At 53.9% G+C, this 22,499-nt stretch overlaps 2 protein-coding genes across 5 annotated transcripts; both read left to right on the top strand.

Moving 5' to 3' along the window:
- Nucleotides 1-542: 542 nt before the first annotated feature.
- On the top strand, nt 543-9,978 carry CDC25B (cell division cycle 25B). 4 transcript variants are annotated; one of them, XM_065891852.1, is made up of 16 exons: nt 664-960; nt 1,762-1,868; nt 2,488-2,539; nt 4,181-4,222; nt 4,407-4,443; nt 4,697-4,819; nt 4,933-5,055; nt 5,246-5,380; nt 5,848-5,928; nt 6,047-6,226; nt 6,415-6,510; nt 7,017-7,079; nt 7,221-7,319; nt 7,531-7,664; nt 8,392-8,503; nt 8,666-8,808. In XM_065891852.1, the coding sequence occupies exons 1-16, from the start codon at nt 761-763 to the stop codon at nt 8,804-8,806; spliced, it is 1,725 nt and encodes a 574-aa protein (XP_065747924.1). In that variant the 5' UTR covers nt 664-760; the 3' UTR covers nt 8,807-8,808. The 4 variants fall into 4 exon arrangements, with proteins under 4 accessions (XP_065747926.1, XP_065747924.1, XP_065747925.1 ...); XM_065891853.1 differs by having other exon boundaries at nt 761-960; nt 1,777-1,868; nt 8,666-8,806; XM_065891854.1 differs by lacking the exon at nt 4,697-4,819 and having other exon boundaries at nt 543-960; nt 8,666-9,978.
- A 9,932-nt stretch (nt 9,979-19,910) lies between these two features.
- AP5S1 (adaptor related protein complex 5 subunit sigma 1) lies at nt 19,911-21,808 on the top strand. Its single transcript, XM_065893588.1, has 2 exons — nt 19,911-20,083; nt 21,382-21,808. Exons 1-2 carry the CDS (start codon nt 19,911-19,913, stop codon nt 21,806-21,808), a joined length of 600 nt encoding a protein of 199 aa, XP_065749660.1.
- Nucleotides 21,809-22,499: the final 691 nt, after the last annotated feature.

The raw sequence follows: 22,499 nt of genomic DNA, 5'->3' as shown, positions 1-22,499 counted from the left end.
CACAACCATGTGACCTTGAACGAGTTAATGAACTTCTCTACGCCACATTGTCCCCGTCTGTAAAGTGGAATGGAGAAAACAGACCGCACCGCACAGCTGTATTCTGCAGACTCCGGGAATGGAGGCTCTCAAGATGCCAACCGGTGCTTGTGAGTGATGTTAAACGGCGGGGGTCCCTCTAAGGCCACCCTGGGGGGTTGTTGCATCCTCTGAGGCCCTCTTCGCTGGAGGCCCTCTACACACCCTCTTCGCTGCGGGGGCGGGGGTGTAGCTCCAAACCACATACTGAGAAGAGGAATTTGGGAAGCCAGGCTCCTCGAACCGTAGCTGGGAGGGAGTGCGAGGGGTGTAAGAGAAACCCTAATTCCTCCACCCCACCCAAAGCCTGGAACTGGGCGAGGCCCAGCTGGTCCAGCCTCCGCGCCTTCCACCACACGGGCTCCGCCCTCGGTCCCGCCTCTCTTCTAACCCGCACCCCCATTGGTGGCGTTCGGCGGCGCGGCCGCTGTTATTTTTCGAATATATAAGGAGGTGGAGGTGGCAGCTTCTGCCAGAGGCTTCCCGGGCTGGTGGCTGGTCCCTGCGTCCCTCCTCCCTTCCCCACCCTCCCCGCTTCCCTCTCCTCCCTCGCTCCGGCCCCGTTGCTCTTCCTTACTCCCTCCCTCCCCCCTCCACCCCGGGCCGGCTCCGTACCTCGTCCCGGCCAGCTGTGCCCGGCGTCTGTGGGTCGCCCTTCGCCCAGCCCTCCCGCCCCACCGAGATGGAGCTGCCCCAGCCGGAGCCCGCGGCAGCCTCGACTCTCAGTCCGGCCGGCGTGCGCGGTGGCGCCCAGCGTCCCGGCCACCTCCCGGGCCTCCGGCTGGGGGCTCATGGCCTCCTGGGGTCTCCGAAGCGCGCCGCCGCTTCCTCGCCGGTCACCACCCTCACCCAGACCATGCACGACCTCGCCGGGCTTGGCAGGTAGGGCGCCCCAAGGATACTGGATGTGGGGTGAGAGGCCCGCATTAGGATTTAGCCCCAGGCCTCTTGGGAGCCCTGCCTGGGTGCCAAATGGGGAGGCATCCGGAACAGAGACTGCTTCAGGGGCCCAGGACTAGGGCTGTGCTGTTCACACCCTCCAGGTGACTTGTTCTTGGCCCGCACAAGCCTCTGGAGACCCTCTTCCCTACCTCCACCATGCTGCCTTCCTAATCTGAGCCCAAATCTCCACCATTTTGCCCCAGGCAGGGGATTCTGAGTCTGGAGGGGGAACTTGAGGGTGGCCCTGTTCCCTCCAACCCCAGTTCTTTCCTGGGGTTAAGGGGTTAAACTCTGGTCCTGCTCCCTGAGCAAGCCTGCAGCTCCAGCCTGGGTTGTCCTTGGAGCAATAAAGACCAAAGTCTTGGCCATTCCTCCAGAAAGGCTTGTGGATGGGTAGGGGCCTGAAGAGTTTAGGGGAAGGCCCTCCAGGGCTGTCTGCTGCCCCACAATCCCCCAGCATGATCCCAGCCCACCTCCTCCAGCCTACCTCCTTGCTCTTGCTCCGGGTTCACCTTCCCCTGCACCCAGGAGAACGTTAAATCAATCAACAAAGAGAAGACACTTAGAGTCTCTGTAGAAGGCCTGAGAAGAGGGTAGGCCCTTGATGCCGTCACCTCCCTGGGACAGTGCAGAGGCTGGATGGGCCCTTCAGAGGTGGGTGGCTGGTGGGTACATGGGCCGGCCAGCCCTTGAGCCCCATATTTACCTTTCTCCTTCCCTGGGTCCCTGCTCCCTTCCCAGCGAGACCCCAAAGAGTCAGGTAGGCAGCCTGCTCACATGCCTATCCCTGTCCCGTCGGGCGTCTGAATCCTCCCTGTCGTCTGAGTCCTCTGAATCTTCTGATGCAGGTGAGGCCCAGGGGTGCCAGGGGAGTTTGGGGGGCTGCCTTAGCCTCCCCACTTCACTACTGATCAGACTAACATCCTTACCACAACCTGGTGGGCCCAGCAGCCTCCCTCTGCCCACTTCTGGTGGGGCTTACCACGCCCAGCACAGACTGGCTGGGCAAGGTGGGTGTTGGGTGGGGTCCTCTGCGGGAGATGAGATCTTACCTATTTAAAACCAGGCGCCAAAGTCCTGAACCACAGCCCCACCTGGGAGGCATTAGGGCTGAAAGTCTGTCATTTTATAACATTCACTTGCCTTCAGCTTTAACTTTTTCCTTTAAAAAGCCATTGTCTCTTCTAGAACAGATTATTTTAAACCAGTTCTAGAAAAATGCTTAGCAGAGTTCTGGTTTAAAGGCTACAGGGAGGAGTTTCCATAGTAAACAGGGAGTGGAGCCCTGTGTGATTTGGCAGTGTGTCAGCCCTTGGGGTCCATGGGTGGGTTTTGTTTCATTTTTTAATATGTCAAGACCTAAAATAACAACAGGCTTTTTTCCCTTTTCTGAATAGGGTTGGGACATGGTGGGGGAAAGTGTGCAGGAAATGCCACCACTTTCAAACCAATGCACTCTGTCCTCAGGTCTGTGCATGGACTCTCCCAGCCCTATGGACCCCCAGGTGGTGGAGCAGACGTGAGTAGAGAAGAGGGACCACACTACCAAGGACGGGGAACCTGCCCTGGGGAATCTCAGTTCTACCCTAAACTCACTGGGAATCCTGGGAGAGCAAACAGACCTCTCTGGATCCCCAATGGGGGCACTAACTGACCTTCCCATGTCCTAGAATTCTGCTCTTTGTCTCATGGAAGGGTCTGCTCTCATGGGAGCAGCTTAGAGTGGGTTCAGGGCCGGGGTGGTAGGAAAATATGGTCCAACTAATTCAAAGTTTTTAATTTACTTTAGGCCAAACAAAACAGTTGCTGCAAGCTGGTTTGGCCCTTGGCCATCCTATCAGTAACCTCTGGTTTCAGTGACATTTGCCCCTCTGGCCAACCCCTGGACCAGGCCTTTTGTGAGGGGGGGTAGAGAAGTTGGTGGGCTCTGCTCAGCATAGTTCCCTGCTGCTTGGTTGTGGGGCATGAGTAGTACCTTCCAGAGCACAGCTGTTCCCATCCAGCTGATCACGCCCCAGCAGGGAGAGCAGCTGTCAGGCATTACTGGGAACAGCTGGGCATCCGTGGCCTGGGCTAAGGGACTGTGGCTTTGGGTTTAGGGCAGTGACTGTCTTTCCTCCCATTGCCTTTGATCAGACTGGGCTGGGCTGCAGGTTTGTTCATAAACAGGAAATGGGGAGAGCATTGGGTGGTGGTGTGGGGACTGCACGTTGGGTTTTGATGGTAACACAGAACTGTCCCTGCTTTACCCCCAGGGCCCAGGTGCAGACTGAAAACCAAGCCAATTAAATTGGTCATCCTGGTGCCAGGTTGGCTGGGCACAGCCACCCCCCTACTCGGGGCAGGGGCATCCCCCTGACACTTTAGCCCTCAGTTCCCCCCCACACACTGCACCTGCTTTGATGATTACACAGAAAGAAGTGTGTGTGTGTGTGTGTGTGTGTGTGTGTGTGTGTACACATAGACACACAAAAGCCCCGCCTGGCAGGTGGTCTCTGGTAACATAGCTAGCCTCAGAAGGAACATCTGTTGGAATTCTTTGCCTGCTGGCCTCTTCTAAGGCAGGAGGAGGGGGTAGGACAGAGTCTGGGTCCTGGAAAATTCCACAGGAGGGAGGAGAGGTTGTGACCCTGCACATTTGTCGCTAGGGGGTCTGGTACAGCAGACTGAACCAGGCCCCTGTCCTGGAGGATCCAGGACAGTCCCACACAAGGGAGGGAAGCCCAGCCTTTCTGGCATCCAGGCCCTGGAGATATCCACATTGTCAGGACAAGGCCTGTCATCATAGGATGGATGGATGCCTTTCCTGGCAGCCATATGGCCCTGCTGAGGTGATTTGCATACAGGTGGAAGGCCTGTGGGCAGGCTGGTGAGACTGTTGTTGCCTTGGTAACTCCTCAGCCACCCTGCAACCTACCCCAGCTGTCTCTGTCACTGCCATTCTCCAGGCCTCCTTCATTCACGGCAGCCTTTAAAATCCCAGGCTGCCTCTCATCTCCCCTTCCCCTACACCTGGGCCCCCGATAGTCTGCATTCTTCCTCCCCTCTTTCCCCTGGCCTGAACCCTGGCCCTGGCCCTTGTGGACTAAAAACGTAATGCTGGGGGTGGGCGATGGGCTGTGAGGGGAGCTGGGTTGCATGGGACCCTTCTCTCTCCTAGATTTGAACAGGCCATCCAGACAGCCAGCCGAGTTATTCGAAAGTAAGTGCTCGGACCTTCCTCACGCAGGCTCCCCTGCCCCGTGTGGGTGGAGTAGGCCCAGGGAGGGTGCTTTCCCAGGTCCTCCCAAAGGGGTGCACAGGGCTCTGTGGTGGAGGGGGACCCTGCATGCTCTCTGTCACGGCCCAACTCTTCAGCCCTGAGGTGTCCCTGTTTCCTTCTGCAGTGAGCAGTTTTCTATCCGACGCTTCCAGTCCTTGCCGGTGAGTGTCCTTGAGGCCCATCAGGAGGCTCGGGCTTGCTGGCCAGGATTGTGGAGGGGCAGGAGGGACTGTGGTTGGTTCCCAGAGGGTGGACTTGAATCGGTTGGGTGTCCCTGGTCTGGCTCTGGGAGCTGGGGCTTTGGAGGTGGACAGGGGAGCTGGGGGAGTTGGAAGAGGAATGGGAGAAGGTAGGGCCTGGGCTGGCACCAGAGGAATGCAGCCTTCTGTACCTGCTGCCCTCCTGGCTCTCTAGGGGAGGCTTCTGGGCCACAGCCCTGTGCTACGGAACATCACCAACTCCCAAGCGCCTGACACCTGGAGGAAGAGTGAAGCATGTGGCCGAGCTGCCCACAGCTCTAGGGAGGACAAAGAGAATGTGCGCTTCCAGAAGGCCAGAGTGGGAGCACTCCAGGGAGAGAAGGGGGCTTGCTGGGATGGTTCTCTGGCATTTGATCACGCACCCCCCTCCTCTCCCTGTATTGCCCACAGGATGGATTTGTCTTCAAGATGCCGGGGAAGCCCACACATCCCAGCCACACCCATGCCCTGGCAGAGTGGGCCAGCCGCAGAGAAGCCTTTGCCCAGAGGCCAAGCTCGGCTCCCGACCTGATGGTATATCAGGAGAGCTGACCCATGCAGGGCAGGCATGCACGTGGGGCAGGTGCCTGTGAAGGCAGCCTGGGGGACTTGAGGGTGATCCTGAGCCCTGAGGCGCTGGGAAACTTTTCTCAGAAAGTTTGGGGTGGGGACTGCCTCAGGGCCCCACCCCTGAGTCGTCTGTGTCTACTCGTCACCCACACAGTGTCTCGCCCCTGAGCGGAAGATGGAAGTGGAGGAACTGAGTCCCCTGGCCCAATGCTGCTTCTCCCTGACCCCAGCCAGGGGGGCTGCCGAGGAAGATGATGGATTCGTGGATATCCTGGAGAGTGACTTAAAGGTGAACAGCCTTGCCCTGTCAAGCCCCCTACCTCTTCCTCCTTGGGATCTCAGAAAAGGGGAGAGCTCTGAGCTCCTACAGCAAGACTATGACCTCACTTCAGTGTCAGAAGAAGAATTGGAGGTAACTGAGTCACAGCCTGACCTCTGGCCAATCAGAGGAGAGGAGGTGGCTGGTGCTGCAGTGAAGGGCAGATGGGCAGGACAGAGGGAAGCCTGGTCCTCCTGCATGGCCACACTTCTCACAGTTCTATGCAAGCCCCTGCAGCGAGTGGGGCCCTGCAGCTTTCTAGTTCTGGGGGGCTGCCCTGTGCTCGGGCAAAGCGAGGGAGGTGTGAGCAGGGTCAGGGAGGGCTGCTGGCCTGAAGTTTGCTGGGAGAACTGGGAAGCCTATCCTGGAGGACTCGGGGCCTTAGAGGTTGGACCTTTGCTGCGAATGTAACCATATCCTTGCTGATTCGGCCTCAGGAGGATGATGTAGTCCCCCCAGGCATGGAGAGCCTCATTAGTGCCCCACTGGTCAAGACCTCAGAAAAGGAAGAGGAGCAGGTGAGCCTCTGGAGAGGCCCCTCCGAATTTGGAGGGGTGGGGCCCTACCCTCCAGGTGGGATTTGGGGTGGAGAGCAGGGGCTGGAAACTCTGACCCCGGACCTGCCACCTCTGCCAGGACCTCATCATGTACAGCAAGTGCCAGCGGCTCTTCCGCTCTCCGTCCATGCCCTGCAGCGTGATCCGGCCCATCCTCAAGAGGCTGGAGCGGCCCCAGGACAGGGACCTGCCCATACAGAGCAAGCGGAGAAGGAGCGTGACCCCTCCAGAGGAGGAGCAGCGGGAGGCTGAGGAACCCGTGAGTGCCCTCCTTCTAGGGTGGGACTGGGCTTGGCAGGGCTGAGCTGCCACCCTCCAAGTCCACCCAGCAAGTCCTTCTCAGCCGGGTTTGTGGCAGAGGACAGGGTACGGGGAAGGGGGGTCCTAGCCAGACGGGGCACTGAGGGGCAGCCTCACCCCTGACCCTGGCTGCCACCTGCCTCACAGAAAGCCCGCGTTCTCCGCTCAAAGTCCTTGTGTCATGACGAGATTGAGAACATCCTGGACAGTGACCACCGAGAACTGATCGGGGATTACTCCAAGGTACTAGCAGTGGGATCCCTCAGGAGGCTCGATCCCTTACTGACTGGCCCCTGAGCCCAGCAGCTGCTTCAGCAACTCCCTCTCTCCCCAGAGGCCCCTCGCTTTGTCCTTTGCATCTTATCCTTTATTCTCATCTAGACTCCTCTCTCTCACTCTCCTTGATATCCCGACTGTACCTAAATCTGTACAGGGCGTCAGTGGTGTCTCAACCTTGGAAAACATTTCCAAACCATAACATCTTGCTTGGAGCTTCTCATCCTGGGGCTTGCTTGGCAATACATGGGGGCAGGAGGCATGGGGGTTCATCTCTTCTCCCCATCTTCATTTCCCCTTGGAAGGTTGTTCCCTGGGGATCAGACCCTAGAGGCCCCTCTTGGTTGCTATGGGAACCAGAGCTGAATTTGAAGGTCAAAGCAGGTGTGGCCTTTGGGCTTGGGAAAAAACTCCATCTTTTCCATCTTACCAATCTCACTTTCTCTCTCCCCTCTCTCTTCTCTTCCCTTCAGGCCTTCCTCCTACAGACTGTGGATGGAAAGCACCAAGACCTCAAGTACATCTCACCAGAAACGGTATGCAGGCATGAGCTATTTTCTGGTGCATTTGGGACTTCTGTTTGCCTGTTAACCTCCCCTGGGGTCAGGCTACGCGCATGGGTCAGCCCCTGCCTGCCCGCCTGAACTGCTGGAACCCACCTCCGTGGCCTCCTACAGATGGTGGCCCTGCTGACAGGCAAGTTCAGCAACATCGTGGAGAGGTTTGTGATTGTGGACTGCAGATACCCCTACGAGTATGAAGGCGGGCACATCAAGGTGAGGCAGGGTGACGGGAGAGGCCCTGAAGACTCACCCAGTTCTATCCTTCCTCTGCCCGGAGGATGAATCAGTAGGGGGTGGGTGCACCCTCTCATGGGATTCTGCCCCTCAGGAGGTGGGGTCACTCATCTGAAAGATGGGGACCGCATAGGGCAGGGTCTCCTACCCAGGCCTAGGGCTGTGGCCTGACCTCTGGCTCCTTTGGCAGACTGCTGTGAACCTGCCTCTGGAAAGGGATGCTGAGACCTTCCTGCTACAGAGCCCCATCACACCCTGTAGCCTGGACAAGAGAATCATCCTCGTTTTCCACTGTGAATTTTCATCTGAGAGGGGGCCCCGCATGTGAGTCCCAGCTCCGCCCAGCCAGCTAGTGCTGCTCCTGACCTTCCTTGCCCGGGATTGTGGGTGCTAGAGCCATCCAATGGCCAAGAGGCCCAAGCCCAGCCATGGCCCCATCTGGGCCTAGACCTGTTGTCTCACCTGATACCTTGGAGCAGACCTCATCCCCTCTTCCCTGTGCATGGCACCCTCCTCCTGTCTCCCTCTCACTGTCCTTCCCAACAGGCCTCCCATCTACCCTCTGTCCCTTGCCGCCCCCCTCCCCAAAACCTAATTCTCCATCAGTCTCCATCAGTGTCCTTAAAGTCCAAGGGCCCTGTCCCAGTCCTCAGTGACACTGACCCTTCCAGAGTTCAATCGTCCTTTCCTCTCTCCACCTCCTCCTCACCAAGCCTTGTCTAGACCTTCTGAATCTACCTCTTGAACTTTGTCCACTTCTTTCCTTTCTGCCTCCCCTTTCTCAGCCCAGGAGAAATGTCTCTGACAGAGATTGAGCAACTGTCTTCTGGACACAGAACCCCCTTGATTTGCTTCGTTCCTTCTATCTCCCCAACCTCTTCTGTACCCAGTTAGCCAGACTGATCTCAAAGTGTTCTTGTGGCTGACATTCCTCCACTCAAGCCTTCTGTGGTTCCCCAAGGCCCTCAAAGGAGTGGGCGCGGGGACTAGGTCCCCTGATGTACACCCACTGCACGCCCAGCTCTGAACCCCACACCCCTGCTTGTCGCAGGTGCCGTTTCATCCGGGAACGGGACAGAGCCTCCAATGACTACCCCAGCCTCTACTATCCTGAGATGTATATCCTCAAAGGCGGCTACAAGGAGTTCTTCCCACAGCACCCGGTACCATGGGTGGGGGTAGCCATAGTCTCCGTGGGAGGGCTGGGCTACAGGGAAAGGGCTCGGCCAGGCGGTAGCCCTAGGAGAAGGAGTAGGGAGGACTGGGTCACCCCACCGAAGTTGCCCATTTCCCCGTATTGATCAACCCATCCCATCCTGCCCTAGACCTTTTGTGAGCCTCAAGACTACCGGCCCATGAACCATGAGGCCTTCAAGGATGAGCTGAAGACCTTCCGCCTCAAGACGCGCAGCTGGGCTGGCGAGCGGAGCCGGCGGGAGCTCTGCAGCCGCCTGCAGGACCAGTGAAGTGCTGGCAACTGTCCCACCCGCCTTTCTTGCTTTGTGCAGCCTGGGTGTCAGCTGCCCGGTGGCTTACAGGGCTGAGGGTCTGCTGTCTGGGTGAAAGACGGTGAGGGTGTCCTGTCTGTTCACCCCAGTGCTGATCCCCTGTCTCACTCCAGTCATACTCCATATCCTGGTGACACCCACGCCCCCACCCCTGGCACCCCTGGAAGAGCCCAGCCTGCTGACTTAGTGAAATTGGATTAAGTCTAGTTCAAAGGAAGTATTTTGTGTGTAGCAGGAGCCTTTTCGTTTTTTTTTTCTTTATTGTTTGGGTTAACCCTTTGTCTTCCTGTATTCAGAAAAGCCCCCTTTTTTCTAGGGGCTTTGTCTGTATGTATGAGGCTGAGAGAAAGCTACAGCCCCCTAGGATGGGCCACAGCTGTACTCTTCGCTGCCCTAGGATTCAGCACTGTGCCCCAGGCCCTCGACAGCACTCCTGAGTGTGTGCGCCATGTTCCCCTTTCTCTTTTCCTCTTTCCTGTCCCTCCATATGAACACCTCCAGCACGGACATGAGCTCTTACTCTTTCCTGTTTCAGTGTTATCTGTAGGCTTGATTTGTCTTTTTTTTTTTTTTGCCCATCTCAGGATAGTCACAGGCTAAGGTTTAGGTTCCCCCGTCCAGTTGGGGTTAAAGACTCAAACTTTCATAACCCACTTGGCCCTGGCTTCTGTTGCCTCAGAAAGGGATGTTATTATCTGCGGAGGCCCTTGGGTGAGGGCTAAGGCCTGCATCCTGAGCCCACTGGAAGCCCAGCCCTCACTGCTGTGAACCCTGGGGCCTGAACCATGTCAGAACTTGCTGCTGTCTTGTCGTGGATGGACAGATGGACGAATGGAAGAGTGGATGGATGGATGGCCATGGATGCACAATGCCTTGTCTACAAACCGCTGAGTTGAAAGTGTCTCAGTGATGATGACAGCCTGCAGCAGGAGTATACATGTATCTGTGTGGACAAAATCTTTACACTTTAAGGTTTGGAGATATTCAAAAGGAAATGTCATGGAAGCAGCTAAACCAAGGCCAGCCACCTCTGGATTCTGAATCTCAGGAAATGGGCAGGGCTTTTGAAGGCCCTGATGAGTCATCTGGTAGGGTCTTGGTTCAATAAAGCACTGAGCAAGTTGAGTAAGGCAGCATGTGTCCTGTGGAGCCCTTGACAAGACTGCGGCAGACACTGATGGTGGAATGTGGCAGGGGCAAGTCAGCAGGTTGAGGCTGGAAGACTCCTGGGAAGGTGGCCTCTTACCCTCTTCCCAAGTCTTGCCAAGATTTTGGATTCAGCCTCCCCATTTCCCTCATCTGGCTGCTCAAGCACTTCTGGGCTCACCCTTCCTAAATTCTGCACCAAAAAGGCAAGAGTGATGCCATCAGTTCTCTCCTCTAGAACTGTCAGTGGCTCACCATTGCCCTCAGATAAACTTAAAAGTCTCATAGCCCTTTAGGACCTAGGCCCTCCCCAGCCTCATTCCTCACCTCTTGCTGAATCAAATCCCAGCAACAGAGTTGCTGTTACATTTCCTTGTCTTTGCATCTGCTGTATTATCCTCAGGAATGCTCTCCCCAATCTGCTTTTCCTCTTTTAAGATTTGGTTTCAAATGTTAATTCCTCCCAGAAGGCTCCCTGCCCTATCAGGGACATGACTTTCCTTTCAGTATCCCCAGCACCCAGCAGAGGTTCCACCACCTAGGAGGTGCCAAGTTCAAGATCAAGAGAGTGGGAAAGGGCCAATCTGGGAGAACCAGTCCCAGACCAAACCTGGGTGTGTCAGGAAATCCTCTCGGAATACCACAGCAAATAACTCTCCCCCTCAAATATGAGCTGTGATTGTAGGGAATCCTTTGCAAATGTACAACTAAGACGCTGCCTGATACAGAGTGCACACAGAACATGTCAGGTGTCATTACTGCTTTCTGTCAAAGTTCATCTACCTTGCCATGATTATTTGCTCCATTTTGCAGATGGGAAAACAGGCTATTTCTTGCCAGAGCAATAAGAAGGGACTTGAGATTCCCAGGCTGGGTCTAAAGGACACTTACCTGGTCTCTAGCTTGTCCCCCTGCCCACCACAAGTTTCTTATGCTCCAAGGCTTGGTCTTCACTCCTGGTCTAGAGCCCCCTGCAAGGGCACAACCTGTGGGAGGGCCGGTATCTTGGGGGTTGGACTTCTACTCAGGAAGAGGAACTTTGGAAGTCTCCAGAAGCCCCCTCCACTGAGCAGGCAGCTGTCACCAAGGCCAGCTTTATTTGGGTGAGGATTTGCCCCAGATAAAGGAAAATATCTGTGCAGACGCCTGAGAAAGAGGGAGAAGTAGAGGGAGGGGAGAGAGTGAGCCCTGGGCATGGTTATGCTGAGACTTGCCTGTACCACCCTGAGGGCTCAAGTGGTCTGGTTTTATGAGGAGGAAGGCAGCTGGATGCTCAGAGGGCACTCACTTACCCCAGGTTACACAACAGATACAAGCAGAGCAGGTATTACAGCTGCCCAGGACTCTCCCACTCACCTCCTACCTCTGGCCCAGAGAGCCAAGGTGGTGGGGCTAGGCTGCCTGGCTTCTGCTCTGCGAGTCCTCTTACCACTCTGTCCATCTGGATCAGGCCACATGGGGAGGAGAAAGTAATGGGTGCTGAGCGTCTAACACCGCCCAGACTGTGCCAGGTGCTGACAGCTGCAGCCACATCTGCCCCGACACTTTTACCTAGTGTCTTCTATGCACACCAGGTCAGTATTCAGCTCATTTTGCAGGGGAAACAGAAGAAAGAGGAAGGTAAGGAACCCTGGTCAAGTGAGGATGAAACTCTTCCCTGAGAGAAGGCCCTGGCGCTGACATCTACCTTGAGGGAGGTGCAGGCCTGGGTCCGGTAGAGGGGGCGCCAGGGTTCGCCTCTCCAATTCGGGTCAGGCCAAGACCTCCCTGCCCCTAGGAATTTCCGGGGATGGGGCAGAGGTGCTGCAACCCCCTGTTACACCAGGAAAATAAGCTATAACTTTATTCCTGGATGCTCATAAAGAGGAGTGGATCAGTCAAGGAAGTGGTTTAAAATACTGGGCTGCCAGCCAGTTTTAAAGGTTGTTTTACTTGGGCCAAGGTGGGGCAGTAATTCCCACCTCTGGCTAGGAGCCTGGGAGCAGCCACGTGCAGCCAACTCACAAAGAGCTGTGCAGGGCAGGGCCCAAGTAAGGAGCCTGTGCCAGGCCTGGCAGAGTCAGGAGGCATCACTGGGCACTGGGCATTATCGGATTTGCTCACCAGATAACTTGCAATGACAATTTAAAAGTTTTCTTTCTAAATTGGGGAAAGATTGACATTTCCTCAAAGGTACACATCTTAAGCATAAAGCACAGATGTGAGGAGGTACCACACGGCTCAAGATGTCGACATTTCTAGCATCCCAGGAGGCTCCCTCCTGCTCCCTCCTAGTTACCCACACTCTGTGGTCACCACTAGTTTGACCTCTATCATGGTAGATTAGTTTTGCCTGTTCTTGAGCTTCATAGATATGAAATCATACTCTTTTGTGTCTGGCTTTTTTCACCCAGCATAATGATTTTGAGATTCATCACGTTTCTTTTAGCAAGTTATTCTTATTCATTGCTGTGTAGTATTCCATTATATGGATATATTCTTTTTTTTTAATTGTGGGATATTCCTTTTTACTTAGAAGATTTGCAAATAATTTTTAAAAGGCAATAGTCAATGTTGGGAAATATTTTTTTGGACTTTTTTTAACATCTTTATTGGAGTATAACTGCTTTACAATGGTGTGTTAGTTTCTGCTTTATAACAAAGTAAATCAGCTATATGGATATATTCTTAAATTGAATTATTCATTCTACTTTTTTCTTCTGGCCTTTATTTATTTATTTTTGCCATGCCATATGTCTTCCAGTATCTTAGTTCCCCGATCAGGGATTGAACCCACTTTCCCGGCAGTGAAAGTGCCAAGTCCTAACCATTGGACCACCAGGGAATTCCCTGGCCTTTAAATCTTTTAAAAATTAAGGTAAAATTCACCCTCTTGTGTATACAGTTCTGTGAGTTTTGACGAATGCACAGATTGGTAACTGCCGCCACGATTAAGATATAGAACATTTTCATTTTGCCCTCAATTAATAATTTGGGACTATTTCAAATTGTGGTGGAACTATACCAGGAGTGGAATTGCTGGCTTGTAGCATGTGTGTTTTCCACGTAGTTCTCCAAGGTTGCTATACCAACTTACCTTCCTACCAGCAGTGTCTGAGAGTTCTGTTGCTCCATATTTTCATTAAGATTGGTAAATTTTAATTTCTCTCTCAACCAGAAAATATGGTTATTTATAGCAAAAAGCTCTGTTAACTGTCAAGTGCTGAACCTACATGCTGTGATGTGGCAGTAGCAGAAGTTCCAGCCTGTTTTCTGATTCTCCTATGTTGAAATACTGATCTTAGTCTTAATTGTCTCTCAAGTCAGATTCTGAAAAAAGTTAAAGTGACTCTTTGGAGTTAACTGACTGTAGATCACTGGCTTGAGTCTTCCAGTGACAATAGCTCACAACCACCTAGAAAACATGATTTTTAAAAAGTCTTTATCCCTGGAATTGAACACACAGGCACCCTACTTTCCAGAAGCAATAAAACTGTTGGTGGTACAGAAAGGAAGGATGTTTAGACAAGGAGGTCTATAGCCATGTGGAATCTGGAAACAATCAGGAGAGGGAAGTTGAGCAATGATGGAGAAGTTGCTGTTCTACAGCCTTAAAATTCATGCCTTGAGAGAATGTTGGATGACATGAAGTTATTCAGCCTATTGTTCAAAGTAGACAGTCGGTTATGGGACAGAAGCTAAGAAGCATTCCCACCCAACCCACATGAGAACGTGGGTGCCGAGCAGTGCTGCTAGGATTGCTTCCTCCCCACCCAGTCCATACCAGCACACATACACCCTGGGAGGGGTGGTGACTGAAGCTGCCAGGCTCTGAGTCAGCTGGGCCTGGGGCAGCCGGAGGGGAAAGGGTCTCACGTGGCTGGGCCAGAGCTGCCTCGTGGGGCCTCCTGGCTCTCAGCCCTGCAGGAAGAGCAGCCGTTTGAAAGGACGAATCACACACTGCCTAGTCCTTCTGGAGCCCAGCCAAGATATGAGGCCTGGGGCTCCCTGAGGGGAGGGCTCAGGGCAGGGGCCTCCTGAGCTGGGATTGGGAATACCAGGGAAGGAGATCATCCAACCAGGGTGGGAAGGGAGCTCCCAAGGTTGCACTATAGCGGGTAAGCAGGGCTGGGATTATGGCCTCTGGGAGCTGAGGGTGTGGGCCAATAGTCTCTGTGGTGACCCTGAAGGGATGGGGGAGAAGGGGACACACAAGGGAGGGGATGAAACAGGCTGAAATTTATGGACATGCACACCTCACTCAGTACATGTGTAATATCAGGAAAGTTACTGGATCTCACTGCCTCATCTGCAAAATGCGGATAGTAAAGCCCCTCCTTCAAAGGCTTGTGGATTGGATCAAATGAGTTGTATGTAAAGAACTAAGAATAGGGCCTGCCTACATCAAGTGCCACACAAGCGTCTGCCGTGGCTGTTATAATTTAGAGCCAATGTGGGGATTACAAGACCAGACAGGTAAAAAGGATAAGCCTAAAAACACTTAATTAAAAGAAAGGGGCCGGGCTTCCCTGGAGGCGCAGTGGTTGGGAGTCCGCCTGCCGATGCAGGGGACACGTGTTCGTGCCCCAGTCTGGGAAGATCCCACATTCCGCGGAGCGGCTGGGCCCGTGAGCCATGGCCGCTGAGCCTGCGCGTCCGGAGCCTGTGCTCCGCAACAGGAGACGCCACAACAGTGAGAGGCCCGCGCACCAAAAAAAAAGAAAGGGGCTAACCTGAGGGTTTGGCCCCTTTCTGCCCATAGACATGCCCCTGGGTGATGGGTTACAAGGGAAAAGCCCAGCTGCTCTGTGTAGGAGACTGGTGTCCTACTGCACCAAAGTAGCAGTTAGGAGACTGTGGATGGGGGTTGGTGCAGGCAGAGGAGGAGGAGGCCGTCTGGTGACCCACATAGGGCAAGCCATCTCTGAGATGGCCCAGGGAGGTGGAGGGGGATGGAAGTATAAGGCTTGCCCTACTTTGGTCTCCTTAATTCTAGGGCAACCATAGCCACTCGAGCTCAGCCCACCTGGACTCTCAGTAAAGCAGATCCCCACTTCCTCTTAGTTTCCTCCTCTACAATTTGAGAAATGGCTAAACATTCTTATCAGACATTCAAAAAATCCATTGCCTGAGGCTGGCAGAATCCATCTAATTGCCCTCCCCTTATCCAGAAGTAGGTGGTGGCCCAGCTGGTCTGGCCTGAGGTCTCCGGGGGGTCTGTAAAGATCATCAATAAGCATTTCCAGCTGTCAAAAACCAGTCGTGGGGGGAACTTCCCTGGTGGCACAGTGGTTAAGAATCCACCTGCCAAAGCAGGGTACACGGGTTCGAGCCCTAGCCCAGGAAGATCCCACATGCCGTGGAGCAACTAAGCCCGTGCGCCACAACTACTGAGCCCATGTGCCACAACTACTGAAGCCTGTGCACTGCAACAAGAGAAGCCACCGCAATGAGAAGCCTGCGCGCTGCAACAAAGAGTAGCCCCCGCTCACCGCAACTAGAAAAAGCCCGCACGCAGCAATGAAGACCCAACGCAGCCAAATAAATAAATTACAAAAACAAAACAAAACAAAACAGAAAACAATGGGGGGACTTCCCTGGCGGTGCAGTGGTTAAGAACCTGCCTGCCAAGGCAGGGGACATGGTTCGATCCCTGGTCTGGGAAGATCCCACATGCAGAGGAGCAACTAAGCCCATGCGCCGCAGCTACTGAGCCTGCACTCTAGAGGCTGCGACCCACAACTACTGAAGCCCGCGGGTCTAGAGCCCATGCTCCGCAACAAGAGAAGCCACTGCAATGAGAAGTCCCAGGTTGCCACAACTAGAGAAAGCCTGCATGCAGCAACAAAGACCCAATGCAGCCAAAAAAAGAAAAAAAAACAATGGGGCTATCTTGGGGGAGTGAGCTCCCCATCCCTGGAGGTGTGTTAAGCAGGACCTGAGGGTTGGTCCTGTTGTCTGGGAGAAGCAGCAGAGCTTCCCAAGCCAGGCTGCCCATCAGTGATTCAGGACCCTGCATGGCTTGGGTGAGTGGGAAATGGAAACTGCGGTCCAAATTGAGTCAGTATCAGACACCACATGCATCCTGATGGTGGGCATCAACAGGGATCGGAAGGGGCAAACACCAGGCTGCCTGCCACTGTGGGGCAGGTCTCACCCTGAAATGAGTAAAGAGCAATGGAGGGTGGGAGTGTGAGGAAGGGGTCAATGTGAGGGGCTTCAGGCAACCCCCCCAACTCAGAGGGCCACTGAGAAGAGCAGAGCTGGGCAGTGGAGTGATGGGCACCTTTGTCCACAGCCAGAGGAGGGGGAGGGGAAATGACTTGAAGGTGTGGCCCCTCATCTCAGCTAGGCAGGTGGGCCAGGCCTCAAATTCAGCCAGCCTCTTATTTATTTTTTTTGAAGTACAGTTGATTGTGTTAGTGTTGTTGTGTTAGTTTTTGGTGTACAGCAAAGTGATTCAGTCATATATAATATACATATTCTTTTTCATATTCTTTTCCAGTATGGTTTGTTACAGGATACTGAATTGTAGTGCTTTATTTTTCTTCTTCTCTCCTGTCTCTATCACTCACACACACACACACACTCTAGCCACAAACCCACATCTTCATGTACTGTGTGCCTGGCCCCGCCACAATTTCTAGGGTAAGTGCTATAAAAGGCTGGCAAACATGAACATGCACATACCAGGAAGCAGAAGTTCAGCCTGTCCATCGCCCTGCCTCTGAACTGCTGCCATACCAGAAGGCCCCACCTGCTTTCCAGGACTGACCAAGGCCTCTCTGACACCTTCTCCTATCCTGCCTCTGCATTAATGCTTGTCAACATTTACTGATTTATTGAGTACCGACTACATGTCAGGCTCCACTCTGCCCACTTCACATGCTGCCTCACTTAACTCATTTGAGTTAGGCTGCACGTAACAGAAACCCCACACAGCGGTTTAACAAAATAAATACATTGCAATATGTGCTCCTCATTCAGCAAGAAGGCTCTGCAGCATCTCGGGGGACCCAGGCTTCTTCCTGCCTCACTGTTCCCAGCAAATTACTTTGACCTTGGGGGCACAAGTTGGCTGAGGGCTGCCAAAAGTTGGGGGCAGCATATGAGTCTGCCTCACTTATCTGGACGCCACCTCCATCTGGGTCCCCCACTGACCTCCAGAAGCTCAGGCCAGCTTCTCACTGCTGTCTTCTCTGTGTATGTCACACTAGGCTGGCCTCCCCAGCAGCCTGGGACCTGGAGTAGACTCACTGCCTGAGGAGTGGCAGAGGCCAGAATACTGTGTTCCGGGTGCCATTTGGCCCCCAGCAACCAGTGCCCTCTGCCAGCTCTTTGCTGTAATCAGGTGGCAGACATGAGTCCTGGCTGAGAGTGATAAAGACCAGGAACTGAGCCAACATCATCCCAGCCTTGTGGCTGTGGCCCAACTGTCTCTGGGCCTGCCCCTCCACTACAAATACATATATGTGTTGCACCTGTGGTCAGAATGCCCACACGCTCCAGCCAGCCCCAAGGCCACCTCCTCTAGCCTCCCTTCACTGCCCCCCTGCCCACGTCCTATGGCCAGAGAGGCCCAGACTGCACTCCAAGGTCCCTGCCTGAGCTGCCCTGCCCTTCTTTCTTCAGTCACCAAGAAGTGTGTTTGGGTTGGCTCCAGGCCTGCCTTGTGCGTGGACGTGGGGAATGAAACTAGGCACCACAGCCAGGGTGTACCCCATAGGAGACATCAGCACCATAGGCAGACCCTCACAACGGATATAAAGGGGACAGCTGAATGCTAATGGGCAGTCTAGCAGGAAGACTTCCCCTAGGTTTTGGTCTGAGCACCTTTTGAAGGGCTAAAAAAGGGGAGGAAAGGTCAGGCCAGGCCGAGGAAACACCCAGTGTGGGGTTTTGAGGCACAGAACACATCTGGGGAGGTTGCAGCAGTTCACATGCCAAGAAGTAAAAGGATTATGTGGGGAGGTGGGGGGCCGGGGTGCCCAGGGCAGGCAATGAGGCCCACACAAGCCTTGCAGGGCCCCAAACACCTCTGGGCCAAGACTCTTAACAGGGAAGCACCTGGCAATGGCCCTTTCAGGCTTAAGGTACAAGTCCTTTCCCTACACTTTTGATGCCCTCCCTCAAAGAGGGGACAAGGAAAGAGCTTGTTAGAGGTGGGAGTGTGAAAGGAAAAACTAATATGGGGCTTCACTGGAGCCCAGTAAAGTGACTGACCTGCCAGGATGCATAGCTGGTGACCAGAGTTTTAATCTTTCCATTCCAAACCGAGCCCTAGTCTTAACCCACCGCAAGAACCCACAACCCAGAAGTCCTCCCCGCCAACTACGTAAATACGCACGTTTCCCCACAAGCCTTCTTTCCCGGAGCTAAAGCCCAGCAACCTGAATTTTAACAGGCGCCCCCGTGATTCCCACGCATATCGGCCAGTTGGAGACCTCGGCCCTGCACCTTCAGACCCTGCCTCTTCCGGAAAGGCCACGCACCGGGTCGGGCGCCCCCTCGTGGCTTCCAGGGGAAGTGGCCTGGGGCTCGACTGGTCTAGGGCTTCGAGTGGAAACCCCGCGTACCCAGCCAGTGAGTGACCAGCGTGGGCCGCGCCGTGAACCCGGAGCAAGGGGTTTTTGGTCCGACGGTGAAAGTCGCCTAAGCCCGAGGTCCAGGTGTCGGAAGGCCACCCACGCCTCGAATCCAGAGCACAGCTCGGGATGTGAGGCCCCGCCTCCCCTGAGCGCGTCACTCTCGCGCGCGCACCCGGTACTGGCTTGCGCAACCGCCATATCTCCCCTTTAGCCCAGTGAAGTGGCTTGTTAGTAGAAGTCCGTGTGCACGGAAGAAAAGGTGAGTGTCTCTCCTCGAGGACAGCGGCCCGGGGTTGCAGGGCACACTCAGTCCAGGGTGCCCCCTCCTTAGGCTTGGCTAGCTGGGGCAAGCAACTACAGTCCCCCAGAGGCACAGCGCCACAGGGTTGCGCGAAGTAGTGACGTAAAATGTCTTGGCAGCTACCATTTCTCTGTGGGGGGCGTGGGGGGAGGCGGTGGCGAAGGCTGATTACGGCTCTGATTGAGGGTAGAGGGTCGCGGGAGGTCAGTCGAGGTCTCCGAGCTACGGGTTTCAAAGCGCTGTCGCGAACCTTCCTGTTTAACCAGTTTAAACTCACGATCTATTTACCCTTAGCTACAGATATCTGCTTACCGTCTATCCGCTGCCTTTCACCCCCGGGGTGGTCACTGAGCCAAACACCATTATTATTACTATTTCTTGATCTTTATTTTGGCGTGATCTCAAGCTTACGGAAAATTTCAAGACTGTTCTTATAAAGAACTCCTGTATACTTTATTTTCCAATTAAGTTAGTTGCAGATATGATGCCCCTTTACCTCTATATTTATAGGTACTTCAGTGTGTATTTTCTAAAAACAAGGACATTCTCCTACATTCAAAATCAGGTAACATCGATCAAGGCTATAATCTAACCTGTAATCCGTACTTAAATGCTTCCAGTTGTCCTAGTAATGCCCTATGTTGAAACTACCTTTTTCTCTGCCAGGGCTCCTATCTAGTATCGCAGGATGCATTCGACTGTCTTTTCTCTTTGGCCTCCTTCAGTCTGGAGCAGCTCCCCAGTGTTCCTTGACTCTGATGACTGACATTTTTCAAGATTCCTGGCCGGTTGTTTGTAGATTTGGCTTTGGGGTTGTCTAAGATATCTTAGCTGCTAGACTCTTTTGGACAGAGTTGGTGCTGACCACATTCAGAGGCTGGGCATGTGTCTTGGGTGACTGAGGAGGACCAGCGACCAGCCACACCAGCCTCCAGACACACTCCCAGGCCTAGCTAGGCCAGATCCTTTCTGTGGTTGCCTCCCCTCTGGGGTTTTGCACTCATCTCACTGAGGTCTCTGGCTTTCCTGTAGCATCCATCCCAGAGCCATGGTCCATGCCTTCCTCATCCACACCTTGCGGGCCACGAAGGCTGAAGAGGGCCTTTGCCGAGTGCTCTACTCCTGCTTCTTTGGTACTGAGAATTCACCCAATGACGCACAGCCACATGGTGCTGAGAGGGACAGGCTTCTTCGAAAGGAGCAGATTTTGGCCGTGGCCAGGTAACACAGTCCAGCCCATTGAATACACACTGATTATGATAGGTTTTCTGGGGGGCACAGAGAAACAGGAGGGCTAAGAAGCAGAGAGAAAGTTTTAGAGTAGTGCTTTCAAAGAGTCTTCCACAGTTGTCACAAGTATTCTATGAAAAAGGGTTAAAGACACAATAATGCTATTATCATCATCATTTATTATAGTTAGCATTTATGGTAATTTTTTTTGTAGTTAGCATTTATTGACCTGTATGTACTAAGCATTTTATGTTCTGAGCATTTCGTATATATGAACTCATTTTATCTTTGAAACAGTCTTTTGAGGTAGGTGCATTATACCCACCTTACAGATGAGTAAACTGAGCTACAGAGAGTTAAAGAAATTTAACCTGTCTAAGGTTATGCATCTAGAAAGTGAAAGAGTTGGGATTTGAGTGTAAGCAGTACAAATTAAATATGCTTTGCAGTGCAGGACTTTTCAGGGCCCTTAGTGTTCCTTTAAGCTTTATGAATCTCTAAGGAGGAGAGAGAATGTGGTTTATGGGAATCTGCGCCAAGAGCCTCCCAAAAGCCCAGGATCCACAGGGTACAGTTGGGAAACACTGTTCTAGATGGGATGGCTGACCTTGGACCTTCCCCTCCCAGACCCAGTCTGAACCAGCAGGTACGAGAACCTCCTGGCCCCTCTGTGTTTTGGGTGGGGGGATTAACACTCTGGGGCAACCCTGGGCCAGCCTCTTGTTTATCTCTTTGTTCTGCTGGGCTTCCTCCCCCTTATGTGGCACAGAAAACCAAACGTGTCTTTAAGAGCAGCCGGTACATGGCCCAGATTGGAAGGTGATTCATGAGAGATAAGAGAGTAATTTCAAAAGCTGGATGTCCAAGTGCAAGGTTTTTCTTTTTTTTATGGAGAGGGCTGCAGGATGGGGTGAGGGTGGAGAGGTTGGACAGCCTGGGTTGGACATAGCTTTTACTCCGCTTCTCATCTCTTGTTGAGATGTTGAGGAGGCCTCTGTGAAGCAGGTAGGGGCAGGATCTTCATCCCCTGGTACCTTTTCCCAGCCCAAGGAGCTGTGTTCAGAACCTGCCTTCTCTTGGCCACATGGAGTGAAATGGTTCAGGTTCTGGAGGCTGGAGCCTGGATTCCCATCTGGGCTTATGCTCCCTGCTCTGTGGCCCTGGGCAGGTCACTTCACTTAGTCTTTCTGGGGCTCAGTTTCTGCATCTAGTTATGGGGATAATGGCAGCTCCCAGCTCCAGGGGGGGTCCTGAGGGTGACAGGTCAGTGACCCACCTATTCTCTACAGGCAGGTGGAGTCCATGTGCCAGCTGCAGCTGCAGGCATGCGGCCGGCCTGCTGTGGACCTGCAGCCCCAGTCCTCAGATGACCTAGTGCACCTGCGTGAGTCCCCATGTGGGGCCTTCCGCCTGACGGCAGGGGACCCTTTCCAGGAGCCTCGGACAGTGGTGTGGCTAGGCGTGCTCTCATTAGGCTTCGCCCTGGTGCTGAATGCCCACGAGAACCTGCTGCTGGCAGAGGGCACGCTTCGACTGCTGGCCCGCCTTCTCCTTGAGCACCTCCGGCTGCTGGTCCCCACTGCCAGCCTCCTGCTGCGGGCTGACTACATCGAGGGCATCCTCACCCGCTTCCTGCCCCATGGTCAGCTGCTCTTCCTCAATGACCAGTTTGTCCAGGGTCTGGAGAAAGAATTCAGTGCTGCCTGGCCCCGCTGACCCCTCAATGGGATGGGACTCCCTAAGAGGGCAAGGAGGGAGGATGGGGATGGACGGATATACAGCCAGGTAAAATTTGGCATCTGCCTCCTTCCCAGCCTCCTCCCAGCTCTGGTGTGCTGCCACACCCAGGACAAATGGACGGAACAAGCTGGCAGAAAAGGGGGCTGGGGAGAGGGTAGAGAGGAGGAATCACAGAGCTTCCTATGCCTGGAGTGACCTCGTGACTTATTCAGACTGCTGCAGCAGGCCAGCCCCGCTTGTCCTTGACCCCACTTTCTCCCATCCCTGCCAGCCAGCCCCAAACAGTCCACCAGCCACTAGTGCTGGGGCAGTAAGGAACGGCTGCTTGGAACTCAGCCCACTTTCTTCCAAACCCATAGTCATCGCGGTGCAAAAGCAGTCTCTGAGATTTCGAGGGTCAGGGAACTGGCTTCTGCCTTTGCACCTACTTAGGCGCCATCATCAAGGATTTTGTTGGCGAGGGCCTGCTCAGTGTCCAGCCCCACCACAGTTCACAAAGGTGTGAGTTGTTCAGCAGAGAGGCTCCATAGCTCCTTTTGGCCCCAGCCCATGCCCACTGGCAGCCATGAGATAATCATGGGCTTACTTTACTTTGTCTGCAGGGAGAGAGGGTGGTGGTGGATGAGAGAGGTCTGATGTTGTCCTTCTCAGTTTGAATTAAAAGCAC

This window comes from Phocoena phocoena, chromosome 15 (genome assembly GCF_963924675.1).
Source record: "Phocoena phocoena chromosome 15, mPhoPho1.1, whole genome shotgun sequence".
Lineage (NCBI taxonomy): Eukaryota > Metazoa > Chordata > Mammalia > Artiodactyla > Phocoenidae > Phocoena > Phocoena phocoena.
Note: the sequence above shows the minus strand (reverse complement) of the source record. Positions and strands in the feature narration are given on the sequence as shown.

Bases quoted from the DNA above. Each gene is read 5' to 3' on its own strand.
- CDC25B (XM_065891852.1), top strand. From the start codon at position 761: ATGGAGCTGCCCCAGCCGGAGCCCGCGGCAGCCTCGACTCTCAGTCCG. The intron at 1,869-2,487 runs GTGAGGCCCAGG...CTCTGTCCTCAG, and splicing joins CTCTGAATCTTCTGATGCAG to GTCTGTGCATGGACTCTCCC. The intron at 5,381-5,847 runs GTGAACAGCCTT...ATTCGGCCTCAG, and splicing joins TCCTGGAGAGTGACTTAAAG to GAGGATGATGTAGTCCCCCC.
- AP5S1 (XM_065893588.1), top strand. From the start codon at position 19,911: ATGGTCCATGCCTTCCTCATCCACACCTTGCGGGCCACGAAGGCTGAA. The intron at 20,084-21,381 runs GTAACACAGTCC...TATTCTCTACAG, and splicing joins CAGATTTTGGCCGTGGCCAG to GCAGGTGGAGTCCATGTGCC.